Source organism: Macaca fascicularis, chromosome 15 (genome assembly GCF_037993035.2).
Source record: "Macaca fascicularis isolate 582-1 chromosome 15, T2T-MFA8v1.1".
In the NCBI taxonomy this organism is placed as follows: Eukaryota; Metazoa; Chordata; class Mammalia; order Primates; family Cercopithecidae; genus Macaca; species Macaca fascicularis.
The window spans coordinates 118,043,762-118,065,170 of record NC_088389.1 but is presented as its reverse complement, the minus strand read 5'-3'; the positions used below and the strand labels follow the sequence as shown (position 1 = coordinate 118,065,170).

Sequence of the window (21,409 nt, the reverse complement as noted above, 5' to 3'; positions counted from 1 at the left end):
AATCAATTATCATTAAGCCTCTATCCCACAGAAAAGTTTGCCATCCCAGTGGGAGGCATGTATTCTATGCTTGCTGATTTATATTGATAATTCTGTTTGTTAAACTGGTACAGGAAAAATAATGTAACTCTTTCAGATGCCTCATTTTTTCTTAGCAGAGAAACAACCAAGGCTGTGATCTGCACAAGCTTCTATCTGGCTTACACTTTGAAACGTACCTTAAGATCAAAGTGGGCGATTTGAAGGGAGTGCAGGTAGTAAACACCATTAAGAATTTGTTTGAGAAATTCAGTTGCTTCCTCTTCAGTTAAAGACTCCTTTTCAGCTAAGAAGTCAAACAGCTCGCCACCTGCAACGCTGAGAACCGGGAAGCAGAGGTTATTGGTGACAATTCTGTTTCACATTGATTCCTTCTCTTATAGACTACTGGTGTGCTCAAACATCAGACAAGAAAACAGCATAAAGACTATGCTGAAACCACCAAGCATGGAGTCAGAATTCTCTGTGCAGATGGTGGACAATTCTACATTCAGACACATTTGGGCTCGAAAGCACTTGGGAACCATTTTCCTAAGGTTCTGTGTTCACCAATGAGAGGAGGGGCAGAGACGAAATGTTGTGAAGAAAATGTCAGTGTATCTTTAAAACATTTTAATTAAATGTATTTAGAGGTGATGTCTCAACTCTAATGACAAGAAAAAATCTGCAAGCCAGCTTTGTACAGAATTCATAGTGTGTATCTTCTTATTTCAATTAGAGAGTACCTGAAAATTTTGTAACCTGCATGTTTAATTAATTCTTTAAAATTCAAATTCACAATATATGGTCTGATAAGGGTTTTTTCCTTTCTTGTTTAGTATTGGTTTGTATGTAAATACTAACACATTTATAAAAATCAATTTAGTAGCCCGGAGTGATGGCTTACACCTGTAATCCCAGCACTTTGGGAGGCCAAGGTGGGCGGATCACGAAGTCAAGAGATTGAGACCATCCTGGCCAACACGGAGAAACCCCGTCTCTACTAAAAATACAAACAAAAATTAGCCGGGCATGGGGGCGCATGCCTATAGTCTCAGCTACACAGGAGACTGTGGCAGAAGAATCGCTTGAACCTGGGAGGCAGAGGTTGCAGTGAGCTGAGATCGCACCACTGCACTTCAGCCTGGCGACAGAGAGAGACTGTCTCAAAAAAAAAAAAATCATTTACAAAAAAAGCAAAATGTATGTGGTTGGTTGTGGATTTATTTAGTTTGTTTCTCTGTCCAGACTGCAAGTAGGTGGAGGGGAGTGGTTGGCACCTCCCACCCCAGCCATTGGCTCCTGCTGTATGCCCCACTCCCTGCACAGAGCCAGGCACACAGCAAGCACTCAAAACTTCATCAGGTGGATGGATGAACAAGCTCCCCTAAAAACTCCACGGTAGCGATGAATGGCAAATAACAGGGAAGTTTTAATAAGAGTTTTTATAAGTTAATCTTTATCAAGTTTAACCATATATTCACAACATAATAATTAAGTGCAATTATGCACAAACTGCTGTATTCATTATCTTTCTTAGGGCAACAGCACTCCCTAAACATTATACCTTCTGCATCTACATCCATTCAGAGTAAGAAAATTGGTGCTCATAAGATCAGATAAGAATGACAAAAAAGCTGTTTTCTTGAAAGTTTCAGATCCCACACGCCTTCACCCTCCAGGTCGGTGTTTTCCTTAGCATGGTCTAGAGTCCGTGGGCATCAGAATTGTTTGAGGATGCTTTAAAAATGAAGATTCTGAGCCTCACTTTCAATCCGCTGTGGGAGGGCTTCCAAGAATGGTGACCAGGAAACTCAGCATTTTTAACAAGCACCTGAAAAACTGAGACCATTTTCCCATGTCTGAATTCCAGGGTCCTGCTGTCAGGCCTCCCAGTGGTTTATGGGGACGATGGAGTGACTCTCCTATCCCAGGGGCCTGGCAGAGGTAGCTGCACCCTCCTGTGAACAGTCCACAAGCCTCCCCTATCACCCTATCCCCCAGGGGACACAGCAGAGCCTGGGCTCAGCCAGGATGCCCAGGAGTCCAAGTGAAAGGTGTCCTGCATGGACCCAGTCTCAGGAGTGGCCTTGCTCTCCTCCTGACCCCTCCTGCACTCCCCACCTTGCTCCTGGGCGATGCAGTCTGCCCCACCCTCTCCCCTCCCAGGTGCTCTTGGCCTCACAGCCCCCCCACTGTCTCCCAGGGAACAAGGCAAGGCCTCCCGCTTCTCACTTTTGCATCTTATTCTTAAAACAAACAAGAGGGGGAGAGAAAATCCTTCAGCTATACAGGGAAAAAGAGAAAGCGGGAGATTGTGAACCAACCCAACCCAAAGAAAGCTCTCCCATCACCCCTGGGTCTCCAGCCCTGGCTTCTGTGCTCTCTGGGGCGCCCCGCACCACTGGGGCTGACTCAGGCACCGCGGCCACGTGGAGTGGAGAAGTCAAGTGCCTGCATCTAGTCCAAGTCTTAACTTCTGCCACGGGCTCACCCTGAAACCCGGAAGGTTACCCCTTCTCTTGAGCCTCATTTCCCCAGAGGAGTCATAAGACCTCTTCCCTTGAAGGTTATGAGGATGAAAGGTAATAGACGCGTGTAACTGGCAAGGCTGGCCCGTGGGTAAGGTCCAGCTTGTGGGAACGAGTGTTGTTATAAAGAAGGCCACTGTCACCCCTGTGGCATACCACTGCTGCCTCCAGGATCCAATACGCAAGCCCCTTCCTGGCCGCTCCTCCTTCTTAAACCGGCCCATCGGTTAAGCCTAACCACTGTGCTTCCCAGGAAGAAGGTGAGGGGAAGGAGCGAAACTTCTGCTGTGAATATGGTGCCCGGCCGCCGGCTTTCTCTCTGTGGCCCTCTTCAGGGCCTCCCGACCCCCTCACTCACACCCTGCTTGTGTTGTCATAGAGTACGGAGATGCATTTTTCAGACAATGAGAAATATCTGGAGTTTGGCTGCCTGGTTGGGGTGAATCTTCCAGCACCCACACAGCTGGCGCAGCCTGCTGGCCCTGAGTCCTTTCCGGGGGCTCCACTGTCCAGCCTTCTGGCAACCCCATGCTGCCCCGGCCTCAGGCTTTGCCCGCTCTTCTTTGGCCGGCTTTCTCTCCCTCCCTGCCGACCTAAGCTTTTTTCAGATCCACGATCTCCTTCTCCTGCCGGCTCTGTCTTCTGTGAGGCAGGATGGCAAAAACGAGGGGACCATGGTTCAAATCCTGCCAGGGCCTCCAACCTCGCGGAGCCTCAGACTCCCCTTCTATAAAATAAAGGGTAAAACATCATAGCTTACGGAGTCGTCCTGAGGTTCCAGGACATGCAGAGACCCTTCTCAATCAATGCTGCTGTCTTTTTTCCCAGGTGGCTTCAAACCAGAAGGCCTCCCATGGCGGCAGGTGTGTGCGGGGGAGGCTTAACAGCAGGCTCTTTGGGGTTGGGGTGGCAGGGCCCATTCCTGAGGTGTCACATTCCCACCATGGCCGTCTCAGGCTCCCCACGTGATATCAGGGACCGTGGAGTTGGGGAGGGACGGGCACTGCAGCCGTGACCTGGGTGAGCGGGGATTGATAGAACTGCCGAGCAGCCACCTGGCCTGCCATGACGTTCCACATTTTTCTGAAGACGGTCTGATGGCATCTCATCCTCGTGCTCATCTGCACCGTGATTGTGCCATCCTCCCTCAGGCAGTGGGCGGAATCTGTGCCTCCACCTCTTGAATCTGGGCAGGCCCCGTGACCACTTTGACCAATGGCACAAGTGATTCTGCCAACCTGCTGTGGTTTTTCTGGGACTGGGGGCCTCCAGGTCCCACCTCCGGAAGCCCTCAGGTAAGATACGAGAAGTATGATGATGCCAAACCACTGTGCCACGTGGAGAAACCCAGGAAGAAGAGATGTCCTTGGAGAACAAGGCCAAGGAGACTTGAGCAAGGGGACCCTCCAGCCCAGCCGAGGCCACAGAGATCAGAGACTGTCCATTCAGCGACTAAGCGATGAGGGAACATCACAGGGCCTGCCACACTTCTATCAAGGGCAGATCCTAAACATTTTAGGCTTTACCGGCCTTGGAGTCTGTCCCAACTACTCAACTCTGCTAATGTATCATGAAAGCAGCCACAGATGACATGACATGATGGGCGTGGCTGTGTTCCAATAAAACTTTAGTTAAAAAATAGGTCGCAACCTGGGTTTGGCCTATAGGCCATAACTTGCCGACCTCTGATATAAAGACTAGGTCATCTCAGCCCAACCTGGGGTAACTCTCTCAAGGGTCATTCTGGCCCCAGAACTCCCTGTTGGCCAACTGGGGCTGCCACTGAATGCACTCCTGCTCCCTTCTCCTCCTCTCCAAATTCTGATCCTAAATAAAGTTCTTAATAAACACCATGCACACTTTTCTCCATCTCAGAGTCTGCTTCCCAGGGAACCCAACCTACACCCCCACTGGGTCTGGAGTAGTTTTTTTACACAGTCAGAGAAGTTTGGAACATGGGCTTGTTTACTAAGCTCAGTCAACAGAAATCTGGCTTGCCCTTCTCTGGCCTGGTCATCTCGTGCCTTATTCAGTATTTGTGTCCTCAGAAACTCAACTCCACAGGAGTAAGGACAGTGAATAACCCTGGAACCCCAAGAGTTAGGGACCCAGGAGTGCAAAGTGATAGTGCCTGATCAAGACTGGAGAAGGAGAGCACTAGTTGATCCTCTCAGTTTTCATCACCGACCCTTCTCACAAGTCCCTGTTCAAATCTCAACTTGTTATGAAGCAGTCCATGTCATGGCTTGTCTATGCAGCCAAGTCCTTCAGTCAGACATTAGAAAGCTTAGGAGAGACCCTATCCCACTAGGTCAGGACTCATCAACTGATGCCCAGAAGGCCCTATGTATTCACTCCATCCCCCATCATCCATGCACATATACGTATACTCATCATACACATATACTTATCTTCCTTCATAGCTACGTATGTACATATCCCCTTTCAACCCTACATACTCATCCCCTTTTACCCCTACATTGCCTTCATTTCTACATATGTACTCATATTCCTTCATCCGTACATATGTACTCAATCTCCTTTATCCCTACATATATACTCATTCTCCTTCATCCCTACATGTATACTCATCTTCCTTTATTTCTATATATGTACTCATCCTCCTTCATTCCTACATATATATTCATCTTCCTTCATCCTACATATATACTCATCCTTCTCATCTCTAATGTATACTCATCTCCCTTCATTTCTACATATGTACTCATCCTTCATCCCTACATATATACTGACCATCTTTCACTTCTATATATATATATATAAACGTATCCTCCTTCATCCCTACATGTATACTCATCTTCCTTCATTTCTACACATGTACTCATCATCCTTCATACCTACATATGTACTCAACCTCCTTCATCCCTACATATATACTGATCTTCCTTCATATCTACATTTATAACTCATCCTCCTTCATCCCTACATATATACTCATCTTCCTTCATTTCTACATATGTATGTATCCTCCTTCATCCCTACATATATACTGATCACCCTTCATTCCTATATACATACTCATCCTCCTTCAATCCTACATATAAACTCATCCTCCTTCATCCCTACATGTATACCCATCTTCCTTCATCCCTACATATGTACCAATCACCCTTCATGCCTATATATATATATATATATATATATATATACACTCATCACCCTTCATTCTTATATACATATACTCATCCTCCTTCATCCTTACATACACACTCATCTTCCTTCATCTCTACATGTATACGTATCTTCATTTCTACATATGCACTCATCTTCCTTCATCCCTACATATGTATTCATCCTCCTTCTCCCTACATATTTACTCATCTTCCTTCATTTCTACATATGTATGTATCCTCCTTCATTCCTACATATATACTGATCACCCTTCACTCCTATATATATACTGATCCTCCTTTATCCCTACATATATACTCATCCTCCTTCATTCTACATACATACTCATACTCTTTCATCTCTACATACATACCCATCTTCCTTCAGTCCTACATACATACTAATTACCTTTCATCCCTACATATATACTCATCCTTCATCCCTACATACATACTCATCCTCTTTCATCTCTACATATATACTCATCTTCCTTCATTTCTACATATATACTCATACTCCTTCATGCCAACTCATGAAGGCAGATGTTTTTGCCATAAACTCTGCTTATAAAATCCTCAGTAATTAATCAAAATAATTGAAACCAAATGATTTCAGCAAAGGTTTGGGAGCACGATAAGCATTGTTTGGTAATTTGTTTCCTATCTGGCCCCCAAATCTGTGAAGGTAGAAAATGACTTGAGGATTTTTCACATGCATGCTGAGAACCAGAACTCAAATGCTCACAATGTTGCTGAACAGCAGAATCTGGTTAATAAGGGAATCAGTCAAAAAACCTTGCACTTTTTCTCTTTGTTCCAAATTCCACAATTTGCTTAGGAGAAGGGAGGCTTATGGAAGGAGAGATGAGTAGTCTGTGCAGCAGATTTAGAAAGCAAGTTAACCTCCTTTATTAGGGCTTTGAGTCAGTGTTTTAAATTACAGCTTTATCAGAGAAATTGTGTGAAATGAATACTAATGAACATTTGCTGTTTTCACCAAGAGAGCTGGAAAATACCATGGTTCTTTCTCCTCCCGCTGTGTCTTTTACTATCACCAAAGCCTCCCTAAAAGTTGGCATGACAGAAGGTATTTAGGACATGCCACTACGTTAAAAACAAAGTGGGCCTTTTGAATAATGCAGGAGAAGGTATTGCAAGATTCCATTTTCTAAATTAACACATTCTGGAGGGTTCCTCACTTTTGCTAGGAATGGCCCAAAATGTAACAAGACTTAATTTGGGACCAGCTCTGGTTATCATTTAAGCTGCAGTGGACCCCTGTCTACATACTAATTACCCCATGAGGCCCATTTCAAGGCAAACATTAGGATTCTTCAGAGTAGAAGAACTCAGGCACCAAGTATGCTCCCCCAGGGCACACCTTCGAGGTGTGGCTCCTAGGTCACAAAGCCCTGGGAGGCAGAGGTACCAGCTCCAATTCTGGCCTCAAGGGGTGGGTGACTGGAAGAGATGTAAGGAGGTCATATCAGCTCTCTGGACCTCACCTTTGCTCTATATACAATGAGAGGGTTGAGTAACCAGGTTAAGTGGTTCTCTAACCTTAGTGTACACAACAATAATTTGGGGAATCTTTTTAATGCAATTTCCTAGTACCTACTTCCTGAGTGAGGCCCCAGAATCTGTACTTTAACAAGGCTCTGTTCATCCTGATGCAGAGATGACATGCAGATAAGCTCATTTCTCAAGGCCCTTCCAGCTCTGGTATTTTGAGATCCTCTGATCTGTGTGCAGATGTGGCAGAGCCTTGGCTATGTTCCCACCATACTACCTTGTTTCTTGCAGGCCCACAACTAAGGGGCATTTCCCAGCTCCTTGAATCCAGGACTACTTCTAGCCAGTAAAATATGGACCAAAACAGGCTGGGCGCGGTGGCTCACGCCTATAATCCCAAAGTAATCCCAGCACTTTGGGAGGCCAAGGCAGGTGGATCATGAGGTCAGGAGATCGAGACCATTCTGCCTAACACGGTGAAACCCCGTCTCTACTAAAAGTACAAAAAAAAAAAAAAATTAGCCGGGCGTGGTGGTGGGCGCCTGTAGTCCCAGCTGCTTGGGAGGCTGAGGCAGGAGAATGGCCTGACCCCAGGAGGCGGAGGTTGCAGTGAGCCGAGATCGTGCCAATGCACTCCAGCCTGGGTGACAGAGCGAGACTCCGTCTCAAAAAAAACCCAAAAAACCAAAATGACGTGTGCCACTTCAGATGCAGTCCAAAACATCCGATGTGATCCCCCACCCATACTCTCTTCTCTCTCTTTGGCCACCAGAACACAGGTGACCCAGCACAGGACTCCAAGAAGGATCAGGGGGCAGCAGAGACTAGGCAGAAGGAACATGGATCCCTGAGTCACTGCCTGGAGGAGGTCATCAACCTATCCTACCTGCATGAGACTTTGAGCGAGTGAGAGACGAATCCTATTATGTTACCAGATTTTGTGGTTGTCTTCTGTCTGCTTTAAATATAAAACTATTTAATCAGAAGTAATAATGTAATACATTTTATAAATTAAAAGACAGTGACCAATGCAAAGCAAAGATCATGCTAACTGTTATGGTTATCTATTGCTGTGTAACAAATCTCCCCAGAATGTTAGGCTTTAACCATGACAATCATACTATGGGTTGGGAATCAGGAAGAGTTGGCTGGGCAGTTGTGGCTTAGGGGGTGTCATGGGGTTACAATCAGACAACGGCTGAAGCTGAAACGGCAGGGGCACTGGAGCAGCTGGGGGCTGTCTGGGCACCTCTCTCCTTGTAGTCTCATATCTCTGGGTGGTCTCTCCATCTGGGCTAGTTTGGGCTCCCTCATAGCACACTGGCCTTAAGACAAATGGACCATTCATGGGCAGGTCAGGGTTCCAGAGCAAGTGTCCTAGCAAGCAGGTGGAAGCTGCCTCAGAAGTCACACAGCATCAAAAGGGCCTATCCAGACCTGAAGGAAGGGGGATTTAGAATCCAGCTCCTGAAGGGGGATTTCAGGTGTTTGGTCCTACAGGTAGGACAGCAAATAATGATGAAGCCATCTTTGAAAAATATAATGTCACACTGACTATGATAGCAGAACTAAAATTTTCAATTTTATTTCATCTTAAATGTATACTTTAACAGGGTTAGGTCCAGGCATGGTGGTTCACACCTGCAAACCCAACACTTTGGGAGGCCAAGGTGGGATCGCTTGAGGCCACAAGTTTGAGACCAACCTGGGCAACACAGTGGGACTCCCATCTCTACATAACATTTAAAAAATATATTCAAAAAATAATAAAAAAGTAAAAGGGTTAGGTATAGGTAGTGTATTAGTTTGCCGGGGCTACACTAACAAAGTAGTACAAATTGGGTGGCTTAAAATGACAGAATTTCTTGCCTCAGTTCTAGAGGTTACAAGTCCAAACTCAAGGGGTCTACAGAGTCATGCTCCCTCTAAAGCTTGGTGGGGAATCCCTTCTGGCCGCTTCCCAGCTTCCAGGGCTTTGCCAGCAATCTCCGTGCTCCTGGGCTTGCAGGTGAGCACTCCTGTCCCCGCCTGCACCTGGCGCTTTCCCTGAGTCTTTCCCTGTAGGCTGCCCTCTGCACACGTCTGTGTCTGCATCCACACTCCCCCTTTATGAGAACACCAGTCATATGGGATTAGAGCCCACCCAAGTGCCCTCATTTTAACTTGGTCATGTAACCAATGAGAAGAATGATCTTCTCTTTCCAAAGAAGATCACACATTCTGAGGTCCTGTAGGTTACGACTTTAACAAATTTTTTTGTCGGAGAGTATCCAATTTAACTCATAATAAGTAATAATTCCTCACAAGCTGCAAGCAAAATACTACAGGTTGGCTAAAGCAATTCAGGAAACAAAGGGAAGCAAGGAAAGGGGAAGATAATTAGAATCCACTGAAGTGTTTTCTTAGTCTTGCATTGGATTCTCCTGTGAAGGAAAGGCTCATGCAGGTACTGCTATAACAATGTTTTCATTCAGGTCAGAAAAATACAGGTGAGAAATATATATCTGGGGCTCTCTTTGAGGCATAAGTAATTCCCCAAGCATTTTAAGATGACTCCTCCTTTACCATAACTATCCTGGTGTATACGGCACGAAGGAGTGAGGTGGTCCCAACTACCTCTTGGCTTTGCCTCTAACTAAACCAAGAACTAAAACTCAATGCTCCACCATCATCACTGTGTTGAATGTTCTTTCCTGTTAACTTAGGGGAAGCCTTGAAGGGTGTTCTCACGCTCACCTCTCACACTCTAATTTCAGTTCCTTGGGTCGCTGGAGGACTCTGCTGAATGAGAACTGAAGCTGGGACACAGGAAGGGAAAGAAGGAACACAGGGCATTCCTTTCTGCATTTGTCAAACAGGAGTGAATTTAAGGTTGGAAATAGATTCAGGGGGTCGGAGAGATTTTTTGCTTCTATGCTCTGTTTCCTTCAAATTAAACGAATCTTATCAACGAAGTTCCTAACCTTAAGGCCTCCCCTGAATTAGCCCTACCTTCTTTAAATCCAAAATGCAAGCTGTATCTGAAAATACATGTTCTGTCTGTTTTCACCTCAAATTCAAGTTCAAGTAACAACTTAAAAGGAGCTGCATGGATTCTCATAGAACAGCATGCGCGCCTGGCACTCAAAGTTCATGGGGGAGGGGATCTTTCCTTTTACCCAGGGAGGTTGTGTGAAAGCAGGAAGGAGCCTCCTGAAGGTCCCTAGAACAAACCCCTAGGAGAAGAACATGGCTCAAGGGTTCAGAGGCACCGCAGGCAGAGGCCTGGTTGGCATCGGGATCTGTGTCCTCAGAGAGGTTAAGTTACTTTCAGAGGCACAGTTTCCGTGTCTGTAAAATGAGGATATTAGTTCCTACGGTTCTAATGGGATTGATGAAGAGAACATGGCTAGGATATGAGCATCTGGCACATGGCAATGGTGCCAGTATTCCCTGCAGCAATCCTTGGCCTGAACTCCTCACAGTCACAGGAGAGATAAAGCCTTGAAGCTCCTGTGAGTGTCTCTTGCCCAGGTCCTAGGTTGAGAGCGTGGGACTCCGATATGGACCTCATGCAAATGACAGAATAGGGCCTGAACTCCTGTGGTTGAGAGTAGGGTTTTGCTGAAACAGATGGACATTCCTGGGGCCAAAAATCTGCGGAAGAGTTTGGCTCTTAGACACGAAATAGGAAAGCTGGAAGGTGGGCCACGGTTACATGGGAGAGGGAGCATGCTGTCTGCATCTTTCCTTTAGGTCTAGACACAGTGGAGTTTAGACATTCCTGAGAACAGCCAGTGGGGCAAGGGGAGAGAGAGCAAGCAGAGGGGGTGGGTGGCCAGGCTGAGCAGGGAGGAGGTGTTGGCCATTCCAAGCTTGGCACAAGAACCCTGAGATTTATAAGCAACGCCGCCTACTTACTGTGACTCTATTTTCCTCCTGTCACTCTCAGCTCTCAGCAAAGTCTTATTTAAAATTCTTCAGTTGTCCCAGCTGTGCAACAATAAATTAAGCAAAAACCACTTCCTGCTTAGGCGAGTGTCAAGGGGACCTGAGGCCAGGATGGAAGTCATAGACATGATGAGAGAGGACCCTCAGGAGCAAGGTCAACCTCATGGGCTGAGGCAACCACACCCAGACACCCCTCTCCATGTGGGCGCCTCCCCGTGGCCAGCCTGCTGGGGCCGAACTTGCTGAGGAAGATGGTAGGTTCCTTCACAGCCACGGTTCTGTTTGGAAAGAACTGAATTTTGGCTTGGTCTCTTACAAATATACTGACCTTTAGAAAAAGTTAAACCTCCATCTATAAAACTGAAGCTGCTTCTGAACATCTCCCCTCCTCCCCAATACTGGCCCTCCTCCTCCCTACCTCCACAAAAGCATGCACTGTCATGAGTATGGTGGATAGCCCTCCAGAACTTTTTATATGAAAAGTCTATGCACCATATGGCATTGTTTTATTTACATTTTAAGAACATAAATGACAACAGAGTCTATGCATCAATCTGCAATTTGCTATTCCACCTCAGCAATATCCATCGCTATCGATCTCTTGCATCCTTGTCATTGTAGCCTAATGTTCACCCGAAGGTCCACATAAGAGTTTATTTAGTCATTCCCTAACTGATGGTCTTTATGTCCATTCCAAATTTTCACTATCACAAACTAGAAGGCAATGATTCCCTGTGCACCTGACTACTCCAAGGATGTGACAGGTTTTCTAGGCTCCAGGATATCTAGTTCACTTTGGAATTTCTGGGTCAAGGTAATGCTCAGTTGCAGGCTGTGCTGCATAACCTTATATTCCTCCAGCAGCAGTTCATGAAGTTGCTTTGGCTTCATGTCCTCACTTGCTTGGATTTTTTTTTTTTTAAAGAGACAGAGTTTTCCTCTTGTTGCCCAGGCTGGAGTGCAGTGGTATGATCTTGGCTCACTGCAACCTCCACCTTCTGGGTTCAAGTGATTCTCCTGCCTCAGCCTCCTGAGTAGCTGGGATTACAGGTGTGCGCTGCCACACCCAGCTAATTTTTGTGTTTAGTAGAGACGGGGTTTCCCCATATTGGTCAGGCTGATCTCAAACTCCTGACCTCAGGTGATCTGCCCACCTTGGCCCCCCAAAGTGCTGGGATTACAGGTGTGCGCCACCACACCCAGCTAATTTTTGTGTTTAGCAGAGACAGGGTTTCACCGTGTTGGTCAGACCGATCTCAAATTCCTGACCTCAGGTGATCCACCCACCTTGGCCTCCCAAAGTGCTGGGATTACAGGCGTGCGCCACCACGTCTGGCCCTTGCGTAGTATTATTTTTGCCAGTCGAATAAGTGGAAAACATGAACCAATGTTTTATCATACACTTCCCTGCTTAGTAGCAAGATTGGTCATCTTTCATGTTTAGTAGCTGTACTTGAGTGGGTATAAACTGTGTGACCACATCCTTTGCCCATTTTCTCACTGAACCATCATAGTCATTAACTTTAATTGACTGATGGGTGCTCCATACATATTCTGGATACTGTGTCTTGATCTCACATATTCTAAATGTTTTCTCTCAATCTGTTATTCACCTTTTAACTTTGCTTAAAGTGATGTTTTGTTAAACGGATGTTTGAAATTTGAATGCAGTCAAACTTATCAATCTGTTTGCAGAAATCAAGATTTTCTAAACTAAATGTGAGAACAATAAACTAGCATGTGGAATTTAGCAGCTGTGTGGCCCAGGGCAAAGTACTTAATCTTTCTGGGCTTGTGGATGTTAACCATGGCTGCCTGTGGCCCCAGAGCAGCAGATGGCATCTCACAGATCTTCTCCAGCACTACTATCCCTCCCCAAGACCCTGCAAGTCTCTGCACTGGGAGCTGCTCAAGGGCAGCGTTACATACTGATGATCACCTTAGCCCATCACACTGGAAGCTGGAGCTCCCGAGAGAGCTGACCGTGTGCATCTCCTCCTGACTCCACATTTAGTGCTGCTATGCTGGCAGCTGGAGACTGGCCATGTGGGAGCATTTATACCACAGAATTAGGCAAACATTACCAACCGAGGCTCTCTCCCCTGGGGAGCCTGTTGTTAGAGCTTTACCAGCACACCACCGACCTATAGTGTCCGAGGCACAGCATCTGCCTGCATGGCCTTCAGCTGAAAGCTGCTGTTCCTGCTGATGGACAACTCTAGTTAGAAAATTCTTTCTTATAGCGACCCGAGATCTACCTCTGGTCACACAGGTGCTGGTTCTGCCTTCTGGGACAGCGATTAACAAGCTGTTTCTTTGAGAGGCTTGCTGGGCCATACACTCTCTCTCTTGCATCTGTTCAACTGTGCTATGTATTCTATTTTGCTTTCATCCTTCCACCATTTGAAAACGTAAAAACATTTTCATTTTCTTCTTAAGGACTGCATATATGCAGGTGACAGTCTCAGGCCCACCGGCTGTAGTTTGTCAACTACTCAAGAACAATGGAGGTCACAGAACACCAGCTGTGCTGTGACCTGCACAGTCAGCCTCCCACATCCGAAGATGGTTACAATATGCTCCCTGGGTGTTCTCTTCCCAAGCCTAGGGTCCTGCCACTGTTGCTCTTAAAGTCAATTCCAAATAAAGGTGATTTAGTAATGCTTAGAGAATCCACTTCACTGGGCCTCTGGAGCTGCGGTGGGCATTGATGCTACAGGTACAGTTGATGGCCAAAAATGGATACAGAAAGCTGACCCGAGGTCAGTCAGGTGCTCTGGCCAACTCAGGGGTGTCACGGGATCTGGAAGAAAGCAGGGGACAGGGGTCCTGTCCACTTGCTGACTGAGTAATCCAGGGGAAGACACTTAACCTTTCTGCACCTCTGGTAGAATAAAGATGGCTGTAAACCCTTTGCACTACCCATTGAGAGCTGTGGTTTCTTTTGCTGCATCGCCTCGAATCTGAGCAAGCTCTGTGTCTGCTCCAACAATAGAATCTGAAAGAAGTGATGCTGTGTCAGTTTCCAGGCCCAGGTCTTAAGAGACTGGCAACTTCCATGTCCTGTTTTGGAGGACCTGCCCTTAGGTCTCAGCTGCCATGCTGTGGGAGAGCCCAACTAGCACCGTGGAGGAGCACAGGTGGAGTGGAACCAACAGCCCTGACTGAACTCGCGGCTGACAGCCAGCACTACCTTGTCAGTCATGTGAGAGGACATCTTGGAAGGGGGTCCCCTCTGAATGACCTGCAGCACGTCAGGGGCCATCTAAGTAGGAAATCCTCTAGCCCCAGGCATCCGCTCCAGCTGTGGCTGCAAGGAGTAGGGAAAAGCTGTCCCTGCTGAGCCTTGTCCTAATTTCAGATTTGTGATCAAAACAAATGACTGTGGCCACTTCACGTCAAGAAGCTTTGAAGTGCTTTCTTTTGTAGCAAGAGAATCTCAGAACCCTGCCTCCTTGGGCTTTTGTGAGGATTAAATGACACTATGTATATAATACACCCTGCATATAACAAGTGCTCAGTGAATGGCAATTATCAGCATTCGGAAAAAATAAAGCTGCTTGAGTTCCCCTCCCAGTCCAGGAACAAAGCGTTACCTCCTATCTGAGGGGTTTTGCTCCTCAGGCCCAGCTTTCTACAGAGGTGGATGTTTTTTCACTGTCTCTACATTATATGAGATCAAATGAAAGGCGCTTATGAGCAAGAGCATGGCACACAGTCCTTGTGCGGGAAATGTTAGCTCGATCCCCTGCACAATCTCTTCCTCTCAAGAACCCAGAACCTTTCATAAAAACCATCTTGTCTTACACCTCCATCCCCAACCCACCCCCTAGCCCATAGTGTCACCACTGCACCCGGTCCCCAATGTCTCCTAAAACTAACAGGCAATTTTATTCCAGTTCCTTTGTGTCCTGCTTGATCATGGGGACAGTCACTACCAGCACAGAAAACCTTATGTTTCAGGGATGTATGCCTCATACATGAGGGACCAAATCTGTTAGCTATGCCAACTGTGCCAAGAAAAGAAAGATCCACATTTGGAAATACTTTGGGATCCCCAAAACGTCTCTAGCCTCAAAAACGTGGTCTTCCAAAGGCATGAAAGACTAATCTGTGAAGCTGCATTAAGGTCCAGCCTGTGTGGAAAAGGAAGATTTTTAAGGTAATCACTTTCATTCATAAATGAAAAAAGCAAAACCGTGACTTTCTTTCAGCATCCAAGATGGAAACAGAATGCTGGATTGGTGAAAAGAAAATGCACCATGATTTATTAACACCAGCAGGCCCGGGAAGATGTGGGGCCAGACCTCTTTACTCAGCTGTTAAGAAGGTGGAAGTCATTACCAGCACAGCATAATACACAATTGTGTTTTCAAGTCCTACTGGGCCCCTTATATGATTACCCAACCCACTGACTCAAATGATGGCATGCTCAAATTCAGGGCCAAATGATCGAGTGGCAGTTTTCTGAGGCGTAGATTTTCAAACAGGAGGCTGCAGTTCTCAGCTTGACATGGAATTTTTTTAAAGTCCTATTATTTATTTATTTTTTTGAGAGACGGAGTCTCACTCTGCTGCCCACGCTGGGGTGCAGTGGTGCAATCTCGACTCACTGCAACCTCCGCCTCTCGGGTTCTAGCAATTCTCCTGCCTCAACCTCCCGAGTAGCTGGGACTACAGGTGCGCCCCACCACGCCTGGCTAATCTTTTGTATTTTAGTAGGGACGGGGTTTCACCATGTTGCCCAGGCTGGTCTCAAACCCCTGAACTCAGGCAATCCACCTGCCTCGGCCTCCCAAAGTGTTAGGATTACAGGCGTGAGCCACAGCGCCCAGCTTACTTTTTTCTTAAATTGAGGAAGCATTATGTGGAATATAAGGAGGCATTTATAAAACAAGCCAACAAACCAAAAACAATCTTTTTTTCTCTCTTCCCCTTTCAGGGAAGAGAATCTACCTTCCTTCTACCCACTGAATATATCAAAATGACTGGAGTTCTTGAAAATGTGCTCTTGGTTCAGAGACTTGGTTTGTAAGAGACAACCTTCAGGAGAGGACAACCTTGAGTGCTGTTTTGTGAGGTACCAGAGCCTGCTGCTCAGGCAGCAGGGTGACACTCACACCCTGCAGGGTGTCTGGTGTAGGAGGTTGTCACACCTACGAAGGATTCACAGAAACCACAGCCTCCTACCCCAGCACTGGGCATTGGCTCAGGTTCTGATTCTCTGCTTGCATGTTTGTTTCCACAGGGGATAGGGAGCGAGGGGGCACGGGAAAGAGAAATGGATGGGGGAGGTACCATAAAAATACTCCAAAGAGATGAAATCAGAATTTGTTAAAGTTCCCAGAGACCTCTTAGAAATGAAAATGGTGGAGGCCATCAACTCAGAGAAATTAAAAAAAAAAAAAAGTGCAAGTCAGCAAGCATGAAAGCCATTCTAGAACAGTGGCTCTATGTGCATCCCAAGTCATTCCATGAGTCCAAAGGATGCCCTTGAAGAGAGGTGGTAATGTGTGAAAAAGGGCTCTGAGGTTGCCGAGGCTGTACCGAGCCCAGCTTGGTATGATGTGGGGGAACTGCGGATTGCCGGATTGGTGATGAGAGGCTGAGGGTCTAGAGTGACCCAGGCCACTGTTCTAACAGGCAGGAGAGGGTAGAGAGGGTTGCTCAACAGTGTCTACTTGAGGTGAAATTAAAAACGAATTCAGATGAGAAACTCTTAGCATGAGAAAAAAAAAGCCCAGAGTCAGAGTGAATCCTTAGTTGCCTGCATCAGGAATGCAATGGATTTCAAACCCAAAGCAAGAGGCAGATCCCCTAATGCTCAACATCCAAAGAACTGCAGACCACAGACCACCCTGAGCTCTAGATTTCAAGAGAAACACAGAGTCTGGACGGGCGTGGTGGCTCAAGCCTGTAATCCCAGCACTTTGGGAGGCCGAGACGGGTGGATCACGAGGTCAGGAGATCGAGACCATCCTGGCTAACACGGTGAAACCCCATCTCTACAAAAAACTAGCCGGGCGAGGTGGCGGGCGCCTGTAGTCCCAGCTACTCGGGAGGCTGAGGCAGGAGAATGGTGTGAGCTTGCAGTGAGCCGAGATCCAGCCACTGCACTCCAGCCTGGGCGACAGAGCGAGACTCTGTCTCAAAAAAAAAAAAAAAAAAAAAAAAAAAGAAACACAGAGTCTGGCAAATACTCAGAAAATGGTACACCAACGGGAGTGATACACACAAGGAAGATGAAGACTCTTTCCTTACTGGGAAGGTCAGGGAGGCCGGGAGAAGTGGAAATGCTTACTGCAGATGGCTCCAGGAACGCAGGGAACCTGCACTAGGCAGTGCAGGTAGGCAGCCCACCAGCCTCTGGGCATGGAGTCGCCCAGTGCAAAGGCCGAGTCTGAGAACTGGGTCGCTGTGAACGGGATGTGGGTGTGTAGAGGCACAGGCCTCTCCCCACACCTTCGGGTGTTGCATGCGGCCCTGGGGTATGCGGCTGGACCTTCCGGGTGATCATCTACAGCCACAGACAACCTCAGCCATTTACCCCAGTGCTCAAAGTAAGTGGGCATGACCAATGCATGTTGTCCCAGGGGAGGAAAGGGAGGCAATCCTTGCTCCAGGCAATACTTGGAGGAGGGAGGGTAGAAAGTGCCTGAGAGACAAACTATAGCTCCATCCTCCAGTGGGCACATGGAGATTCCTGGGCTGGAACTAAAGAAAGTGCTCAGGCACAGAGAAACAAGACACTCAACAGCCAGAGTGGCCGCAGCACATGCCAAGTCTCTGGTTGCTTTAATGGCTTCAGCCCAGGCTTTGGAGACCCACAGAAATAATTAGGCCAATCAAAAGTGGGGCAAACGGAAAAGCAGGGGCCGCCAGGCATCTCTTCAGCCTGGGTAATTACAACTGGCACTAGAACAAAAGACCGGCCGGAGTAAACCAAGCAGGGACAGCCGTAGATGGGGTTTTTCTCCAAAATCAATCTGCCTGGGCTAGCTGAAAACAAGGGAAGGCTATTATCCGGGGAAGCACAGACCACCAACTCCTCCACCACTACCTCCTTCTCCTCCTCCTCCTCCTCTCTGTCCTCCTCCTCCTCCTCCCTACCCTCCTCCTGGTCCCCCTACTCCTTCTCTTTCTCCTCCTTGACTGGGCTTAATTCTCCCTGCCCTTTCATGACCCGGAAATCCCAGGACAGAAGACCACCAGCCCATCAGAGGCACACAACTGATCTGAAGGATGTGCTGCCTGTTCTTTAGCCACCTCGAGACGTGGACAGCTGCAATTTTAACAGGCATAGAGCAGAGCGATTCTTCCCTTAGTCCGAGGAGGGGGAAGAAGGGTTTGAGGATGAGGAAGCGATGGAAAATGGGAAAGATCTGGAATTCACTCAGCAGGTGGTAAGGCTGTCACTTGTTTTCTATCCCACTTTCCCTCTCTGAGCTCTAAAAAACCTGGCCCTGAGAGGAGACGGAATCAGAGCCCAAGGAGGGGCATGAGCAAGGGTCTCCACCACCCACCTGGGAGTATGTGGCCTGAAACCCCGCTCTGCCGAAAGCGCGGGCTAAGAGCAGAGATCTGCCCCCACCAGAGGCCTCTAAGGAAGGGCAGATGAGGTTCGGATCTCCCTTTCAATAGCATCGTCTGTCTGGGCCCATGCATGCCAGGCTGAGAGCGGGGTGAGTGCCATGGAAGATGCTGTAATGGGTAAAGGAGACTTAAGATTGTCTGAAGAGCTCATATTCTGAAGAGCTCATTGGCTTTCTTTCCTTCTTTGCAGAAATGTGCATTGGCACCTGTTTCGTGACGGGCATGACTCTACCAGATGACAACGACAATCAGCAGCATTACTTTCAACTGCCCACCTTTGATTGTCATCGGCATCTAGCATGACAAGGCAGCCATATAATAGGTTCTCCATGCCTGCCCGTGGAGTCCCATCGACTGTCCTTCTACTGGGCTCATTCCCATCCCATGCATCCAGCTCGAACACATGGTCCTGAGTCTCAGTCCTCTCAGGTTCAGGGTGGAAATCAGCTCTGCTGACAAACTGCCCTGTTTTCATGAGACAGGACTACTTAGAGTATGGCAGGTCACGTACTAGGTAGAGCCTTCTGGAAGCAGTGCCTGTGGCTCTGTTTCCTCTCTTCACCCCACTGTCCTTGCCATGAAAAAGCTCCTCATTGTGGTTCCTCAGGGTCCTTACTATTGTTTCCCAGCCAGTCTGCCTGACAGAATTCAACTTCGACCACTTTCACTGGGCACTGACAGTGTGCTAGCATGTACGTCCTCTCCTACAAGCGTGGCATCGAAAAACAAACCAGTAAAATACTGGCACATCCCCAGGAAGCTCACAGTCCACTGCAGGAGAGACACACAAATGTTTAAAATATAGTACAGTATGTGCTATAATCGACACACGCCTAAAAAGTGAGGAAAACACAAGTACAAAAACAATTAAACCTAACGGGAGTGGGTAAGAAATCCAGAGAGGGTGACATGTGAGCTGGGTTTTGATGGATGAGTAGGAGTTCTACAGGGGAACAGGTGTGATCTGGCAATGGCAAGACATTCTCTGTGGGTGGAGCATAAGGGCAGAGGCAAAGTGGGGTGGAAGAGACATGGATGGATATGGGGACTGGCCCGGACACAGGTTCAAAGGCTCTGCACCACTCTACCAATTGGACCTCATTCTGTGAGCAGGAGGGAGCCATACAAGATTAAATCTTTCTTGATATATAATTCACACACCATACAATTCACTCTTTTAAAGTGGACCACTCACTGGGTTTTAGTATTTTCAGGGTTATGCAACCATCCCCACATTCTAATTTTAGAACATTATCACCCCCAAGAGAAGCCCCGTGTCCCTGAATAGCCACCGGTTTCCCAACACACTCCCACCTGCCCTCGGCAGTCATGTAGCTACTTTCTGTCTCCACAGATGTGCCTACTCTGGACAGTTCATGTCAATAAAACCATAGGGTGTGTGGTCTATTGAGTCTGGCCTCTTTCACTTAGCATGTTTTCAAGGTTCATCCATGTTGTCGCACACATGAATACCTCCTTATTTTCCTTGCCAAGTAACAGCCCATTGTATGGACATACCATATTTTGTTCACTAGCTGAGGGACATTTGGTTAGTTTCCACTTTTTGTCTAGTATGAATGATACTTCTACCACTTTCATGTGGAAATACATGTTCATGCCTCTTGGGTACAGTCTGAGGAATGGAAACGCTGAGTCCTATGGAAACCATGTTTAACATTTTGAGGAACAGACAAACTGTTTCCCAAAGTGGCTGGAACAAGTTACATTCTCACCAGCACTCCAATTTCTCCACATCCCCGCCGACACTTGACAGTGCCTGTCTTTTTTATTATAGCCATTCTAGTGGGTGTGAAGTGCCATCTCACGGTGCTTCTGAGTTGTAGATCCTACTGACTAATAATATTGAGCATCTATTCATGTGCCATTCACCAAAGATTCTTCAGCAAGAGAAGCAGCTGTTTTGTAATCAATCCCGGGGTGAGCTCAACAGGAGAGAAACTAGAGGATGCTGTAATAATTCGGGAAGAATTCTCAAGATTCTGAGCCACGGCCAAAGAGAATGGTAATAAGGGGAGACTCAGAAGCTCTTTCAGCAGCAGAGCCTGCAGGACGTCATGGAAGACTAGATGTGTGGCACAGTGGAGAATGGGCGAGAAGAAAGAGGCAAGGAGAGCTCCAACGTTCCCAGTTTGAGGAAACAGGAAGATGTGGATGCCACGGACTGAGCTAGAGAAGCAGAGGGGAGTAGCGGGTGTGGAGGGAATGCTGAGTCCAGTTTAGGACACGTGAAGTTGAGGTACCTGGGGAGACCTGTCTGGGTGGAAATGTCGAGTAGGCCCCTGGAGAAGTAACTGAAGGGCTCCAGAGAGACCTAGAGATACATCTGTAGGGATTACCAATTTATTAAGAGGTGACAATTGAGTATCATACGCTGCATTCAAATTAATACATTTTGCAATAAGTATCAGAAAGTTTTGGCAGCACTCTTTCAGTGCCAGTAGTGGAAATGGAAGGTAGATGAAAGTGATCTGAAGAGGGAATGAGAGTCAAGGAAGAGACGGGAGCAAATATAGATTGCATCCTGTCTCCATGAAAACCCTTCCCATTGCATCCATTATAAACATGGATGCCAAGGAGCACCAAGACCACTCGCATCCCTTCTGAGATGGATGGGGCACCCAAGCGATAGAAGAGGTAGGTGAGCTTCCCTGCTGGGCAAGTGTCCCTGGCAAT

The 21,409-nt window shown here is 47.1% G+C and overlaps 1 protein-coding gene across 7 annotated transcripts in view; it reads right to left on the bottom strand.

Annotated features, from left to right (window-relative positions):
- Positions 1-21,409, bottom strand: part of DAPK1 (death associated protein kinase 1) — a 210,960-nt gene that overhangs the window by 71,702 nt on the left and 117,849 nt on the right. For all 7 annotated transcript variants that reach the window (XM_074017761.1, XM_074017760.1, XM_074017763.1 and 4 more), the window contains one exon: positions 219-357. In XM_074017761.1, the coding sequence (XP_073873862.1) occupies positions 219-357 (139 nt within the window). The remainder of the gene's footprint in view (positions 1-218; positions 358-21,409) is intronic.